Source organism: Ziziphus jujuba, chromosome 4 (assembly GCF_031755915.1).
Source record: "Ziziphus jujuba cultivar Dongzao chromosome 4, ASM3175591v1".
Classification (NCBI taxonomy): Eukaryota; Viridiplantae; Streptophyta; class Magnoliopsida; order Rosales; family Rhamnaceae; genus Ziziphus; species Ziziphus jujuba.
This window is the reverse complement of record NC_083382.1, coordinates 2,744,502-2,762,117: the sequence shown is the minus strand read 5'-3', so window position 1 is coordinate 2,762,117 and position 17,616 is coordinate 2,744,502. Positions and strand designations below refer to the sequence as shown.

The 17,616-nt window shown below is 31.5% G+C and overlaps 1 protein-coding gene across 1 annotated transcript; it reads left to right on the top strand.

The window, feature by feature from the left end:
- Positions 1-13,470: 13,470 nt before the first annotated feature.
- Positions 13,471-15,568, top strand: LOC107416221 (microtubule-destabilizing protein 60). Its single transcript, XM_016024691.4, has 6 exons — positions 13,471-13,621; positions 13,751-13,807; positions 14,457-14,564; positions 14,662-14,721; positions 14,807-14,901; positions 15,093-15,568. The coding sequence occupies exons 1-6, from the start codon at positions 13,589-13,591 to the stop codon at positions 15,205-15,207; spliced, it is 468 nt and encodes a 155-aa protein (XP_015880177.2). The 5' UTR covers positions 13,471-13,588; the 3' UTR covers positions 15,208-15,568.
- The last annotated feature ends 2,048 nt before the right edge of the window (positions 15,569-17,616 follow it).

The window sequence follows — 17,616 nt, the reverse complement described above, 5'->3', positions numbered from 1 at the left end:
TATTACAACTGCAATAAAAGAAGAAACGGTACTGCCGAACTAAAACAGCGAGGAAGATCAAGTCCGCTCCGAATGAACACCGACAACCTAGTACCTAGAGGAACGGAATTTAAGAGTGTGAGATGCTAATCATCTCAGTGAGTAACCCGAACTACTGAACACCTTTTGTGATAATAAAAATAATAGTAATAGCAATTAAGGAATAGAACACATACCAACAATTAATAAATAAATAATAATAACCGTTGGAAAATAATAATTTCCCTCAAAACTCTCACCAATCGCTCCGTTTGAAATGTTCCCTTTTTAAAACCTTTTCGTAAAACCCAATGTACATACCTCCCAAAAACCAAGGGATTAAACCATTTGATACACAATAAATAAATGAAAACATACCCCAATATATATAATAAAAATATAATAAATTATAGTAAATAATTTTGAACACCTTTGGGGTTTAAACCATTATTTGCAATTTACATCGACGCACCACACCATATATCGGTGATGCCCTCCGATACCCAGCGTCCCGAGCACCGACTGGCGGGGGATTAAAGAGAGAAACCTGCAACGGTCACTTCGGCGTCCCGACAGTACCGCTGCTACAACCATCACCCGGCCAAGGAGGGGGGCGGCTGTGCGCAACAATAACCTTGCCTGCCCACGGTCCAATGGCAACTCACGGGTGAAGTAATAACCGCACGCTAAACCATATAATAACCGCGTGCTACCACGTGTCCATACACCATACACCAGAACACCAATACTGTATGAGTGCGTCTAAAAATAAACATTAACAACCAACCGTACCGTTTTTCCAAAAACCACCGTGGGAAGTATACCAAATTTTCACAAAACACCATCCCACATATTTTTATTCAACAACCCGGTACGAAACAGCGATAATCAACAAACCACAATTTTCTCGAAGTACGAGATGCAACCATAAAAATACAGCGGGCATAATTTATAAAATTCAAACCAATATTTTCGTAAAATATTTAACCCAATTATGCCCGGAAAATCAAATTTAAAACCACGTACAAATACTACCAAAATACACCTTGCTCATGCATAATAAATTAAACCACAATATAATTCATAAATAAATCACACCACATGAGCATAATTTAAATACCAAATTAAATACCAATTAAATATAATTAATTGCCCAAAATAATTTTTGAAGGTGGGTCACTCACCTGGAGCACGCAATTAACCCATGATCCACCACAGGATCAATTCTACGACTCACCGGTGCTCCTAGAACAAAATTCACAGATAGTCAAATAAATTAATATTTTATTCGGGTAAATAATACCCAGTACCCGGGGGGGTCAAACACAAACTTTAACCAAAATGGTCGAATAATATACCGAATCGAAGCTCGTGGGACGAGGATCACCAATCCGGTCTCCATCGACCCCAATTCCGCCGGAGGTGGCCGGAATTTGGCCGGAAAGTTTCGGCCGGTTTTCAATTCCTCGTATCTCGCAAACCGCTTCGAATTTTTGAGATTGGAGGCCATTTTTGAACTCAGGGGACCCAAAATAGGGGGAGAGGAGGCTTAATTTGGACTGGGCTGGCCGGAAAACACAAGAAAAGAGGAGAGAGAAATTTTGCCGGCCGGCGGCTTCTCCGGCCCGATCGGCGCGCGTCCGGCGGACGGTGACCGTGAAAATTGGCGGCTGAGCTCGCCTCCTCCCTCCGCTCGTCATTGGCCGGCGCGTGTACTGTATGGGTGGCCGGAATTTAAAAACACGGGAGAGAGAGAGACGGACGGGAGAGAAAGAAAGAAAGAAAGAAAGAAAGAAAGAAGAAGAAGAAGAAGAAGGAGAGGAACAGGATCGGGCCTTGTGGCCTTTTTTTCCCACGTGGGGAAAAGAAAAGAAAAAGAAAAAGGAAAAGAAAAAGGAATATAAAAATAATTAAATAATTAAATAATGATATTATTATTTAAAATAATAATAAAAATAATTTGATTTTTAAACATGGTTGACATGTGGCATTTCACCATGGTGACACATGGTCACCTTCATTAAGTCACACGTGGCACATCGTTACGCGTGTAAAAATAATAATAAAATAATACAGTATTTGAAAAATTTTACAGGTCTATAACTTTCAAACCACATGTCCAAATCGGACGTGCCGCCAGTCTACGGACTCGTATCGATGAGCACTTCACAACCATGCATGAGTCAAAGCTCAACCTTGCATGAATAAAAAGTCAACTCCGGCACCCGTTGGACAGTTTGGACCTCAACTTGTTTTGCTCATAACGTTCAAACCGTAGCTCCGTTTTCAACGTGCTACCAGTCTACGAACTCGTGCCAACGTGTACTTTGTAATGGTACCTCAGTCAACCTAGAATTCCAACCGGATCAAAAAATCAACTTTTGACCCCTTCGGTCAACGGTCAACAGTCAACCTCGGTCAACGTGCAAAAATTTCCGACATGATTCGGGACGGGGTGTTACAGTTTTGGTGTAAAGATATCTAATTAACCGTTAACAAAATGTGGCATATTTATTATAATTCCATTTTTCACAAACCCCTTATATGTAGCTCAATTCAAGATTCTGGATAATTTTCCGCTTGTCAGAAAATTTTTCCTCCAAGTGGAAAGCATTTTTTTCCTGTCGGAAAATATTTTTCTCCAACCAAAGAAGTTTTAAAGGCCAGATATCCTATATGTGGCTATTGTGATTTTGGGTAACTAATAATTTATTTTGTTGTAAGTATACATTGAGCAGTGTTATGGAAAGTTCCTCGCCAATCCATCTAAGTTCCAATTCTCATATGCAATGCAAGAATATGTATTGGGGATTCGAATGAAGGAGTCGAAGCCATGGAAATGCGTAAATCATGTACAATATACATGTCCAAATTGTGTAATGTTAACTATTCATTTATTCATATGCCTTCCTTTATTTGTTGTGCTAACTGAAATCCTGTAATGTATTGACAGTTGTTGATTCCACTAAATAAGCGCAACATACATTGGCTGGTAGGGCATGTGGATTTGAAAGAGCATCGTATGACTGTATATGACTTAGATAAGGCTGGAAACCAAAACATGGGAGAAATTTATTTCTAGAAATTATGCATTATGTTACCTTATTTACTGCGGTCTGCATCCTTTTATGAGCAGCGGACAGATTTTATAGACTCCGTTGATGAGTTTACATGTGAATTGGCACAAAATTCCCCTTAGCAAAGTAACGGGTAAAGCCCCTTAATACGTACATGTTTGTTGAATAAATATTAACTGTTCTAATAATACTAATATATGTTATAATAATTGTTTTTTTGTACTGGTGACTGTGGCATGTTTACACTCAAGACTATCGAGTTCTTACATGCTAGATTACTAGTGGCATTCACACAAGATGACACGGAGTTCTTTAGGAGAAGTATGCATATAAGGCTTACAACAAAGAACTAAGCATATGAGCTGGGTGGTGATGCATTTTTCTTTCCTTTTGTCATGTTTATAGATGCATATTCTTTATTACATTAGACTTTTAATTGTAAAGATAATGGTGGCTTATAATGTTCATTTAACAAAGATAACAATGTGTTATTGATGTAAGGATAACTAATTGACCTTATAGAAAATGTACCATGTTTATTTATTAGAATTCCATTATGCACAAACGTCTTACAAGCTCAATTGCAAATTCTAAAAAATTTTCTGCTTATCGGAAAATATTTCCTCTAGGCGGAAAACTTTTCCTCCTGGAGGAAATATTTTCCTCCAGTCAAAAATCCCATATGGAGATCAATTGAAGCCTCTGGATAATTTTCCGCTAGGCGGAAAATTTTTCCTCCTGTTGGAAAAAATTTCCTCCAAGCAGAAATCATTGAATAATTTTTACTCCTATTAGAAACTAATTTCCTCCACTTGCAAAATCAATTTCTAATAGATTATTTAAGTTAATAGTGGGGTAAAAAATTTGAGAGTGGAGACAAATATTATATAAGATGAAGATGGAATTAACAAAAAATGTATTGACATTTAAAATCAATAACCATTTTAAAGAAAAGAAAAAATGATATATATTTGTTTTTCTTTTCAAAATCATTTGGACATTTCATAAAATGAGATGTCAACTAAAGATTTAAAATCAACTCCAGAAAGCCTCTTTTCATTTGGGATTAAATTCAAAAAAAAAAAAAAAGATTGCTAATAAATCTTCCACCATGGAGTAGAAAATATTATATCCAATATATGAAATAATTATCAAAACATATTAAACCATAACACTAAATTAAAACTTTCTAATTCGAAGCATAAGACAATAGATTCGTACATCTCTGCCTATAATGTCCAACACTACCGCATCGGCTACATCTACGTCCAATAACATCTTCACCTTCGGATGGTATGCGTTGCATCCTCGGTCTACCGGCTCGCCTACGTGTCCATCTTGGTGGAAGAACAATGCGACTTGCCACGTCATCCGGGACATGCCACTGTTTTTCATCTAACAAAGGATAAATGGACTCAGCATAAGCTACACGATATGCATCCGCGGTGTAGTAATGAGAACACATGCCATAAGGAGCAATTTTTTTGTCTCTGCAAGCGGCAATACAATGATCACAAGGATATTGATCAAGATCGAAGACTTTGCATGAGCATGTTTTTGATTGGAGATTAACTGTACCCCTCAAACTCCCACCTTCCACAAGAAATTCATGCATATTAATGGCTTTCACACGTAGTCCGATGGACTCCAAATTTCGTAGTTTGAGTTGCTCTTCCATATGGTCAGTCACAGGCTTTGTCAATTTTGCACCTGCAGTACGTCGCTCATAAAACCACCTTTGCAGTAAATCCCGTATGTGCTCTATTAATGCTACTATTGGCATCTCTCTAGCATCTAACAGAATGCCATTCAAGCTTTCTGCAATATTGATGGTTATGATAGTGTACCTTCTACATGGACAAAGAGAACGTGTCCACCTTGTAGGGTCACATGATCGAATGTACTGGGCAGCCCTACTGTTTTTTGCCTCAATTTGCCCCATATAAAACTCAAAATCTTCAACCAAATATGCACTAGCTGCGAGCATGAAACATTGTATTATTGATTCATCTTTCGCATGTCCATTTGCTTTAATATTTCTGCTTATATGGTACGTGCACAACACATGGTATGCATTGGGAAAAACTTTGCGTAATGCCCTTTCAATAGCGGGGTGTCTATCACTCACAAACACCAAATCTGGAAAATCTCCAATGACATCCTTCAGGTTTTGGAAAAACCATGTATATGCTTGCTCGTTCTCTCCATCTCCAATGCCGAAAGCCAAAGGATATATTTGCTTATTGCCATCCATGCCTGATGCAATATACATGTACTCTTTGTATTTCCCTTTCAATGTAGTTGCATCAACAGCCAACACGGGTCTTATGTGGGATTTAAATCCCCTAATGCTTGCTCCAATCGCCATAAAGAAATATACAAAATTGTTATTATCATCTGTTTTGATACGTGTAACAGTCTCAGGGTTCTTCGACACTAACTCATAACAGTAGGCTGGTAACTTAGCAAAATTCTCCTCTGGAGATCCCCTAACACTGTTAAGTGCATACTTTTTACCTCTCCATGCTCTGTTGTAGCTTATATTCACCCCATATTTCTGCAAAAAATCATGTTGAATTTCTTTGGGTTTGTAAACACGTGCAATACCTTCATATTTAGATTTGATACATTGCCCGATAACCCGGCTACTGGCTTGCTTGTGTTCTCGATGCACAATATCTAACGAGCAACTGTGTACATTATCAAAAATTCTCACAACAAATATTTCTCCATTTTTAAATGTGGTTACACGTAGTCGCCATTTACAAGTATTTTCCAAGCATACAACCTCATACCGTTGTGTAGTTGACCGTGTCACCTTGAACTCCTTATTTTCTCGCATGCAATAGATACTCAGTTTATTCTGTAGGTCACGTTTGTTGCGAAATAATTGTCCAACTACTATGCTCTCACAGCCAGTGAACTTTGACGAAAATATGGCCATAGAACCACTTCTGTTGCTCGATGATATGTGGTCACTTGTAGCACGATGAACCCTAACATCATCAACTCCTTCATTGTTCATTTCAGGATGCATATCATTATCATTGTCCGGCAACTCATGATCAAAATCTACATCATTATGATCAACATCATCCCCTGCTGCATTGTAATTCTCATCATGATCAATATGATGCAACTGCTCATACTCCTCGTCGTTAGGAAACCGTTCAGCATAGTCACCTCCAACATCAACTCCTTCGTGGATGTTAAATGATGTCCAGGCCCCACGAACATCAACTTGATCTCTAAACTGAGTTTCTTGAACCATAATTTCCTGAGATGTAGCCTGAATAGGTTCAGTACCGGAAGCTTGTAGTAGACGAGCGCCAATTGGAGGACAAGAAAAAGAATGAAGATTACTCCCACTATCCGAAGTAAATGCTGTTTGATGAACATTTCTACATACATGTTCAACTTTCGAAATCACCTCAACATACAATGGAGGCCGCATCATTGTTATCCCTCCATTCCTCACTTCTTGAAGAAAGCATTTCACATCCCTATCACATCGTATTTCTGTAGGATCCAACTTTTCTGCACATCGTTCATATATCCATTTTAGCTTTAGCAAATATTCATTTCGATCTATCTCAATAGAATTGAAAATCTCATCCTCTAACTCTGATTTTGTGCATCTCTTGCCGACGGAAGCCATTATATTTTTACCATTTCGATATTCTCAATTACCACTATCATTTTGTACCAATGTTCCATTGTATAAAACCGCAATTACAATGTCATCATCTTCCATTTTACTACAAAATTAAATGAATAACGTTAAACTAAATCAATAAATATATAAAATTTTGAATAATACTAAACAAACATATTAACTGTATTAAAAAAGTTGATTCTGTTTTTTTTTTTCGGGCCAAATATAGTTTTTTCCTACTGGCGGAAAAATGGCAGAAAATTGGCAGAAAACTGGCGGAAAATTGGAGGAAAACTGGCAGAAAATTGGCGGAAATTTTGCGAAAACTGACAAACTTGAGGAAATTGGCAGAAGTTCATCTTTTTCGCCAAATTTCCTCCGTTTTTACTGTTTTTCGCGATTTTTCAGTTTTACACAAAATTTCTCCCATTTTCAAACCATATGCCACCTAAGTATCTTTAAAATCACAAATAACATCTCATAAATTAATTTCTTGCATACCCATATCAAATAAAAAGCTTAAAAAATCCTAAACTAATAAAACTTACAAGAAAAAAGAGAAAGAGAAAAAACAAAAAAAACACATATTTCCTTACTTTCATCTAATAAGAAAAAAGATAAAATTTTTACCTGATTTTAGTTTGAGATATGAGAAAATACAAAAAAATGAGAGTGAGAGGCGATGAGATGCAAAGAGTGACCTTAGAGAAACCCCACGAACGGCTGTGTAGAAATCCCACGAACAGCTGTGTAGAGGAAGAAAGGAAAAGGTAAAAAAAAAGCATTTTACGTAATTTTCAATTTTATCAAGGGTATTTTTGTCCCAAGGTGGTTAGTTTAAAAAAAAAAAAATTTGTTATTTTTCTAAAATGGAGTTGTAAGATGGCTATTTAATGAAAAAACCCTTTATAATATCGCCTAGCCCAAGGCCCAACCAGATTGGCCCATAAGGCCAAGGCAGCCCTAGTTGACCCAAAGCTCCTTTTTCTAAGGAATAAAAAAAAAAAATTAAAATTAAAAAATTAAAAAAAAAAGAAAAAAAAAAAAAAACACACCAAGATCCATATATCATATATCCATAATTTCAACTGTTACGATAGCACGCCGACGGGATAGCTTAGTTACAGTGTCAATACTGCTTCATAAAATAAAATTTTAGTTCAAATAACCCTTATAAAAAAATAAAAAATAAAAAATAAATTCTGAAAATTTTTTATTTTGAAATTCAAAATCAAGAAAGAGGTGAAAATGTCATCTTCGTTTTTTGGTAAATTTTCATTAACGGAAGCGTGTATGGAGTTATTTCTGCGCAGCAAAAATAATCACCCTTTAACCATTTTTCGTGTGGCCTAGTTTTACATGGCCTAAATATTCAATGTTTGACCCAATAACAGGCTTGATCGAGTAAACATCCCAATGAAACCGGCCTCTATATATGCAAGAAACCTTGTTTTCCTTTAATATCAAGGAAAATGAATAGTGGGTTTCAGTACGGATATGTTTACCGAGAGTAGTTCATAATAGACCATGTCTGATTTTGTGATCTTTGTTACTTAATAAAAAAACCAACTCCAAACTAATTAGTTCACTCTTTTTCTTTATCTATGAGCAAATTTTAGTACTTATAAACATATGCAAAATGTTTATGTCCTTTCTTTGTAGAGCTATTATAAATTCTTTTTAATATTTATATTATGATTGAACAAATCTTTAACATTGTGTAACATAACTTTTAAAGCTATTTCGGATTTTGAAATTCAAAAACTGCTTTTAAAAATATCTAAGTAGTATTCTTAAAGTGTTTCAGTCTTTTAGAAAAGTTTTTAACAAAAGTAAATAACTTTTCAAAAGGTTATGTTAAATAAGCAAAATTAAGTAAAAGCAATACCAAATAAGGCCTTCATAATTTGAAAATATCACTCTCCACTCACAAATATATGTGGATTTAAGGTTCATCTAGGGAGAGTGTAATACTCTTGAACTACTGTAAACTATTTTATCAAGTATACAATCACAAAGGTTTCTGATTAAGAGCTAAGGAAATAGCAAACATCGGTCCCCATTGACAAAGCACCAGATTCTCCACTAAAATATAGTGAAACTAATAAATAATTATACTAAGGCAAGATTCTTAAAATGCAAGTAACTTGCTTTCCTTCACAATCAAGTATATGAATCAACGGTTCCATTCCAAAAAAAAAAAAAAGGTTAAAATTAATGGTGGGTTTTAGTAAGATTGTTTACTGAAGAATAGTCGCTTAACCATTGATTCACTTACAGTTAAGAGGTGTTTCAATTTGATGAATTTGTATGAAAAAGATGGTTTTGCTAATTAATTTGTTATCTAGTGGGGCAATGATGCGAATTCTCTGCTAAAAACTTCAACTTTAAGCATTTGCATCAATTAGTAGCTAACATTGTAGAAATCATCATGACCTAACTAACTATACCTATGACCTTTGGCTTACCCTTCAATAAGGCCAAAATCTATTTTGCTTTTCTTCCTCCAAATTCAATCAAAGTTTGGCTCTCTGTCTCTCTGCTGGTTGGTTAACGGCTTTAACAAGAAATATTTGATAGTGAACTCGTTGGTGCACTTTTTGGTCCTTGGAGTTCCATCACGTTTGGAAAAGACGGTAACTTAATTAAGCTTTTGGTGTTTTAGTATTAGTCAATCAGATGATTATATACCAAGTTTTTCCCCCCTTCAGCATTACCAACAAAAAATGTTAAAAACTTTGTTCACTTTTTTTCGCTTTTTTTGTTTTTTTTTTATTATTATTATGGGATGACATTTGGGCATGCAAATCCTCTTTCCAGGCATGCACTAAGAAAACAACGTTGTAAATGAAATTATTTATTTTGCAATTCATTAAAAGAAATATCAATATAATGCGGTCATTTACTCATTTGTAGTTGTAAATCTCACGTCAAAATTATTGTAAAAGTTTGCGTTGATTTTGACAATGGATTAGGTATTTTACATCTATAATCTCTTTAAATATATTTGAGCTATATTATATATACTGTAGTGTTTATTTTACTTAATATTGCAGTTTAGGCCGTGACTTGAGCTTCTGGGTTAGTATACTAAGTCAATAAGATGACTGTATCCTAAGTTATATGTTTTTTTCATGATTCTCTGTACCAACAAAAAAAAAGTGTAACACTTTTTTCACTTTTCCGCTTTTTTTGCTTTTTTGTTCCACTCTGGGATGACTTTTGGGTATGTAAATCTTCTTTCCAAGCACTAAAAACAGAACACTAATTATAAAGGAAATTTTTTATTTTTAATTCATAACAAGAAAAGAAAAAACAATAATATGGTTATTTACTCATTTGTAGTTGTAAATTCACATCGACATTATTGTAAAAGTTTGTATTGATTTTGACATTGGATTTACTATGTAATTTACATCGACAATCTCCTTAAATAAATTTGAGCTATACATTCTATATATTGTTTATCGGCTTGAGCTTTTGGTGTTTTACTTTAAAGTCAATTAGATGACTGTATCCTAAGGTCACATGGTTTTCTTGATCATCTATACCAACTAAAAGAGTTCCACTTTTTTCACTTTTTTCTATTCTGGGGTACGACTTTTTGCGTATTCAAAATCCTCTTTTCAAGGACCAAAAAAAGAAGAATATCAGAAAAAGAAATTGTTTAAAATGTATCTATCAGTAATGTGGTTATTTACTCATTTTTATACGTAAATCTCACATCAAAATTAATGTAAAAGTTTGTACTGATTTTCTTAGTTTATATATATATATATACATTGGAGTTTTATGCTCGTGTTTATCTATTATATTACAGTTTAGACTGTGACTAGAGCTTTTGTGTTTTAGTATTAAGTCAATAAGATGATTACACACTAAGTTATATATGTTTTTCTTGATCATCTATACCAACAAACAAGAAACACTTTTTCCTTACACTTTTTGCACTTTAATTTTTTAATTCTGGGATGACTTTTGGTTATGCAAATCCTCTTACCAAGCACTAAAAAGCAACATTATATAGGAAAATACTTTTATTATGCAAATCGTAATAAATTTATCAATAATTAATTTTCCTCTTACCAAGCACTAAAAAAACAACATCATATAGGAAATTATTTTTATTTTTGCAAATCGTAATAAATATATCAATAATTAATTTTATTTACTTATTTGTAGTTGTAAAACTCACATCAAATTAACGTAAAAGTGGTACTGATTTGACATTGGATAACGTAGATAAATATCTACTTTCTCTTTAAATAAATTTGAGCTATATATTATGTATAAATTTGCACTCTTTTTTTTTCCCCCACTTTTTTGCACTTTTTTCTATTGTGGGTACGACTCTTTGGGCACGCAAATCCTCTTTCCAAGCACTAATATAAATACATTAGAAAAGGAAATTGTTTGTTTTACTGTTCATAATAAAATATCGTGATTAATTACTCATATGCAGCTGTACATCTCTCATCGAAATTAATGTAAAAGCTTGTATTGATTTTGACATTGGATTACCAATATTACAATATTTATAATCTCTTTAAATAAATTTGACTATATCATATAGAAAAATATTATTAGTTATACGATTATCAATCAAATTTATATGCTAAATAAAAATTTAAATTGTTACTAAATGGTTTAAATTTAAAATTTTAGAATAAAAAATAATAAAATTAAATATTTTGATTAAAATTTACCATATAAAATAATGATAATAACAATTATTAACACATAACAAAATCCATATATCTATATATTATCTAAAGCAGTTTAGATTTACAATTCCAATTTGTTTTTTTTTCTATATAACCATTTATCTAATTTGTATATTTAATTTAGAAAACTTTCCATTTCTAGACTCCTTTTATATATGAGTTTAGAGAAAAAATATATAAATTAATCATTTTTTTTAATTTTATTACCAAAGTTTCTTAGCAATTGTGTACTTTTGAAATTAATTATATAGTTGGTAGAGAGAGTTTATAATTCATATATATATATATATATATAAAATAAATAAATAAAGCCTTTATTGATAAATTTCAAAAGTGCAAGAGAACTAGCTAGTTCACGGTTTCGAAACTTTTTTTAGAGTGATTTGGACGTCAAATCTAATGGGAATTTAAAATTTTTCTGTATTTAGATTATTTTCTAAATATGAAAATTATAAACCCTGTAGAAAATTAATTCTTATAATCTAGAAAAGTTGGATGGAAAATGATTCTTCTCCAAATAGTATCATTTAAAATTTTATTGGAAACTTCTATTACTAACCAAGTTCTTGAAAATTTTTACCAAAACAAAATATCATATACTTAAAAAAGAATTTCAAAGAAATTTATTATCAAAAAACTAAAAACTCGTTGCATGGAAATCGGTTTCCATCAAAACATTTTGATACTTCCAAACAAGGCTTTAGTTTTATGTATACATAAACTACATCAATGAAATTTGTCCCTTTTATGAATTACCTCGTTGCAAAATTATCATGACAAAAAGATTTATTGAAACTTCTGTTTTTTTGTTTTTTTCCTTCTTCTTTTCATCTTCCTTCATTTCTTTTACTCTTAACTTCCTTGACTCTGTCGAGCCAGTGCAATCGTTTTGTCACCATCGCCAAGAGGAAAAACGAAAAGTGATGTAAAATATATATATATATATATATATATATTTATAGATATGTATATGTATATATATATAGATAGATTTTCTTTTAAAAAAAGTACATTTTCAATATATTCAAAAGATTGAAGTTGTGAAAAGTTTTGTAGGATAAATATATAAAAGCAATCATAGGATTTCATATATAGAATAGTAATGGGCTGATGCTGAACATATTGCTTGACATGATAGGATTCAATATTGATCACTTAATATTAAAATAAGTAGCCTACATGGATAACATATGTTTTTTAATAATATAGAGAATATATGTTTCAATTGGATATTCTTTTGGTAGATGGATAGGAAAATAAATGAATAAAGATAAGGATAATAAATTGCTTTATTTCATTTGTCATTGATTTTGTCCCAAAAACTTTGAGCAAACTTAAAGAACGGTGGAGTAGTAATTAAGCCCTTAATTTGTTGTTAGACCACAAAGAAAGGTGTTAGCAAGATGAGGTTTCTTATGCACAATGAAGACTCAAGGCTTAAACATCCTTAGATCAAGATGAGGTTTCTTATGCACAATGAAGACTCAAGGCTTAAACATCCTCAGATTTAAACCTAAATCTCTTATTTAGAAATTAAAAGGATTGGGTTAAATCTAATCACTGATAAGCAGGGGACATGTGGATAATTAAACACACTAGCAGGCTTCTAACAGAAATTATATATGAAATAATTATATTACATCTTAATCAACTTCCATATGATAGTTTCGATCATTTAATTTCCAAATCATGTTTTAATTCTAATAATTAACAAATCTCATAATTACTATATAAGCAGGCAAGCTTATGTTTGGATGTATAATTTGATGTGGAAATTTCAGGGTATGTGTGGATCAAACAAAGAGGAGGAAATTTGAAGGAACTTAAATGAGTTGGATTTGACAAATATATATTGCATTATGAGAGGGAGATTTAATCAGAAAGTTTGGTGCATTAGATTTACAGAGCATGCGATCGAATTTTGTAAGCAATTAATTAAGCAAAGCTGCTTGTGATGTAGCAACAGACAGAATTAGCATCCCCATTCAGATAGTTACTAATCTCCAAACTTACTACATTTTCATCTATATATATACACACACATTCACTTCCCTATAACCTAAACCCAACATATCAGACAAAACCAAAATATTTCTTTGTAGCAAAATTATTACATGGAGAAGGCAAACACCAAATCTGCTCTCAAGGTTTGTGGTGCTTCTTCTCTTTTATTTCTAAACTTCTCTCCTTTTATATTATTTATTTTTTCTTTGCTAAGTAAAATCATATTCTAACTATGTTATCTATGTTTTTTTTTTTTTTCTTTTTTTGTGAAGTTTGTAAAGACTGCTTCACAGTCTGCTGTTTCATGGAGCTCTAACTCCAGATCAATGGTGAGATATACACGTACTTACACATACATATAGACGAGTTAGTCCATACTTTGATATATATATATATATATACACAATATTGATCTCTATTTAATTTGTTTGTTTTGAATAACTATGTAAATATATCTTTGTAGAAATTAACAAACAAAAAGAGAAAATGAATCGGTTGGTTCTTGGAGATGAAATTGGGAATACATGATAATTGTTTTCAACTTGGCAACTTGCTGATAGGGTGATAAAACAGTAGAAATTTGAAGATACAGCTAGTTTTAATCCTTTAGGATGATTGAATTTTTGGTGAAGTCTGTAGTGAGACAGACTTTGGGAAAGTGTCATTTTCACAATACATGAAACTCATAATTTGCCTTTTTTTTTTTTTTTTTTTTTTTACCTTTTTCCCTTTCCTCATAAATAAACATGATTGCCACTAAAAAAGTACTAAAAAAAATATATATATATATATATATATATATATATTTTTTCACAAACAAAAGATGACCTACTGCTCAAAGATAGGCTTTTTGACAGATCCAAGGTACACTTTACTTTTATAAGTAATTGCATAAGTTCTAGCTACAATGTTTTTTTTCTTCATATCTATCAACATATTAATCTATATATATATATATATATATATATTTTTTTTTAGGCTTCTCAGAAGACATCACCAAAGTCACCAAAGGAACATACGAGGCCACAAGATTTCAAACTCCATACTCAACAAAGAGCACTGAAACGTGCAATGTTCAACTATGAGGTGAGTGAGAGATAGACTCTAATTTCTTTTCTACCAAACAAAATTATTTCAGTTTTCTTAGAGTTAATCTTTTGGAAAAATTTTACTCAATACACAGGTTGCCACCAAGCTTTATATCATTCAGCAACAGAAAAAACAAGAAGAAAGAATTCAAAAGGTATGCATTTATGTATATATATATGGTAAATCTATGCCAACAAATAGACACATGTGAGAGCAGTCTGAGAGAGTTTTATGAGCAGATGATAGAAGATGAAGAAATTCGTTTGCTGAGAAAGGAGATGGTTCCAAGAGCTCAATTAATGCCATTTTTTGATAGACCTTTCTATCCACAGAGGTATTTATATATATATATATATATATAAACAGAAAAAAGTAAAAACACCAAAAATTAAGTTAAATTTTGCATATAAAACCTTTCCAACAAAACAATTACAGAAAATCTGCCAAAGAAACTGAAAAAGGAGCAGTTTGAAGAAGAATATTCCTAGTATATCTGAACTCTAAAGAATCATCCATTAAATGCAGATCAAACAGGCCTTTGACAGTTCCAAAAGAGCCAAGCTTTCTCATGAGAGGCAAATGCTCAACCATTGTTTGTAGCAGTGGACTTTACCATTTCCAGCAGAGTCAAGCCCATTAATAATAAGCTTCCCAACAAATATTTTAGCTTCTTTGGACTAATCCTTCTCACGCTGTTTCTTTGGCTTTGGTTGCTGTGTAAAATAATCATTTAGTTTCACTTCTACTATTTTTCATTTTGTTTTGTTTTGTTTTTATATAAATTTGCCTTTTTATTTTTGGGGTGAATTTTACTATCTTGTACTATAGTCACATAAAGTACCCTGAGTGTCATAGGCTACTTGTGATATTAGTTCATCCTTTTAGGAGACTTAATACTAGTCACTTTTCCATTTAGTCGGAAAATAAAGACAAATATTGTACTCTCGGGTAGTCTTGTAAAAAACTTTAAAAAAAGAATTGAAAAAAGAAAACTATATCCATCTCTTTCTTTGCATTTAATTTTTTTTGTCATTTCATGATCTCCATATGGTCTAATATTAATATCGCTATCAACGCAAATAGACCAATTTTTTTAATATATATATTTTTGGGTATTATAATTAGCTAGCCCAGAGTCAAAATATTATATTAATCAAGTTCTTCACTTATTACAATCAATTTTTTAATGGAACTTGTAAACCTATAAAATGATTAAAAGTAAAGAAAACCAGTTATCCAAATTCCATTCAACTAACTTATTATTATCTTCTCTATAATTTAACGTGTGATTATATTTAAAAAAAAAAAAACAATTACTTTAGTCAATTCTCTCCAACAAATGATTAAACTATAACATAAGGATGTTAAGATTCCACACTATATTAATTATATTATCCAAGAAATTATCATTTTGGGATCCACTTCTGCTTCCACTTTCTTTAAGCCAAGTTGCCAATTAGAGAAGATTCAGACCATGGTTAAAGTAGCTAGACCCCATAATTAAGCAAAAGCATCTATTAACCAAGACTTACAACAAACCTAGCCATCCATTGGCCTATATTTCCTCTGCCTCTACGAATATTTTGACAGTTGAGCTATCACATATTTTACATTTTGTTCTCCATATTGAGAGTCTCTTATATTATTGAATGAACTATTGTTTATTTTTCATTTAATTTTTTTAATTTTTTTAATTTTTTACAATTTTATAAAATTAGTCACACATATTGCGCTAGAATAGCGAAATAAATAGGTATTTCTATAATTGATTTTATGAATTGCACAGAGTTAAGCTGCATCAGAGAACTGAATTGATAAAGGAGCAATAATTAATGCAATAATATGAGTTTTAACAATTTGAAAGGCAAATTACAGAACATCTCTTAATAGTTAAGAAATACGTACGAAGTGTTACCCCCTGCTTATAACATATGCATCGCTAGTTTTGGCTTCTTCTTCTTTTTTTTGTGTTAAAAAAATAAATAAATAAAGAAGATGAAGCTAAAACTAGTAATGGTTTTAGCTAAAACTAGCTTTGGCTTTTACTCATCAATCTTTGGTTCCCAACATGTCAATTATCCCTCTCTCTCTCTCTCTCTCTCTCTCTATATATATATATATATGTATTTTTTTTCCCCATTATTGCTAATCTTAATAATTTACCAATTCTATAAGAAATGGATCTTTATACTGGAATTTTATGTCTTGTTTAGGGTGCTTCTATTTCAAATTAACAATATTTATAGTTCTTTTTTTTTTTTTAACAGCACTTTTTAACAAAATTTTAATAGAAATTATATTGTTCTTTCTTGTAACCTCTTTTTTTTCTTTTTTTCTTTTTTTAGTAGGCTTGTTCTGGTAACCTTTAAATGCATAACTTTCAAGCTGAATTGTCAATAAATCTAATTAAAAAAAAACTGTATTAACTTTATTAAAGTAAAGAAATAAATTACATGTTTATTATCTCATAATTTCATTTCTTTTTTTTTTTTTTTTATATCAAGGTGTGAGGATTTAAATTGGGATTATTGTGTAAAAAAAATAATTTTTTTAAGCATTGGGCTATTCTTGCAAAGACTATCATAATATCATTGTTAAATCAATTTTCTACTTTTTTAAAAAATATTTTTAGTCAATCAATTTTCTACTTTAAAATAAAAAAAATTTAACACAAGTATAAAAAGATAAAAAAAAAAATAATGGTAGATTTTTTTTTTAACTAAAAAAAATTATGGTAGATTAAGATCTATAAAAATTTAAGATATTAAAAAAAGTTTGCATAATGATTGTACAATATAAATAATATCTTTAATTTTTAAAGTTTTACGATTTAAATTTTTAATTTTTAAATTTATTACATGTTGAACTAATTTCTAATTTAATCAAATAAATTGAAAACAGTTCACATGGCTATTTTGTTCTCATTTATCAATACTTTAATATTTTTTTCTAAAAACCTCTGCCATAAGTTTTTTAACAAAATTTTTATCAATTTGTTTGATTAGATTGAGAATTGTACCAATGTACAGTCAATTGAAAAAATTAAAAA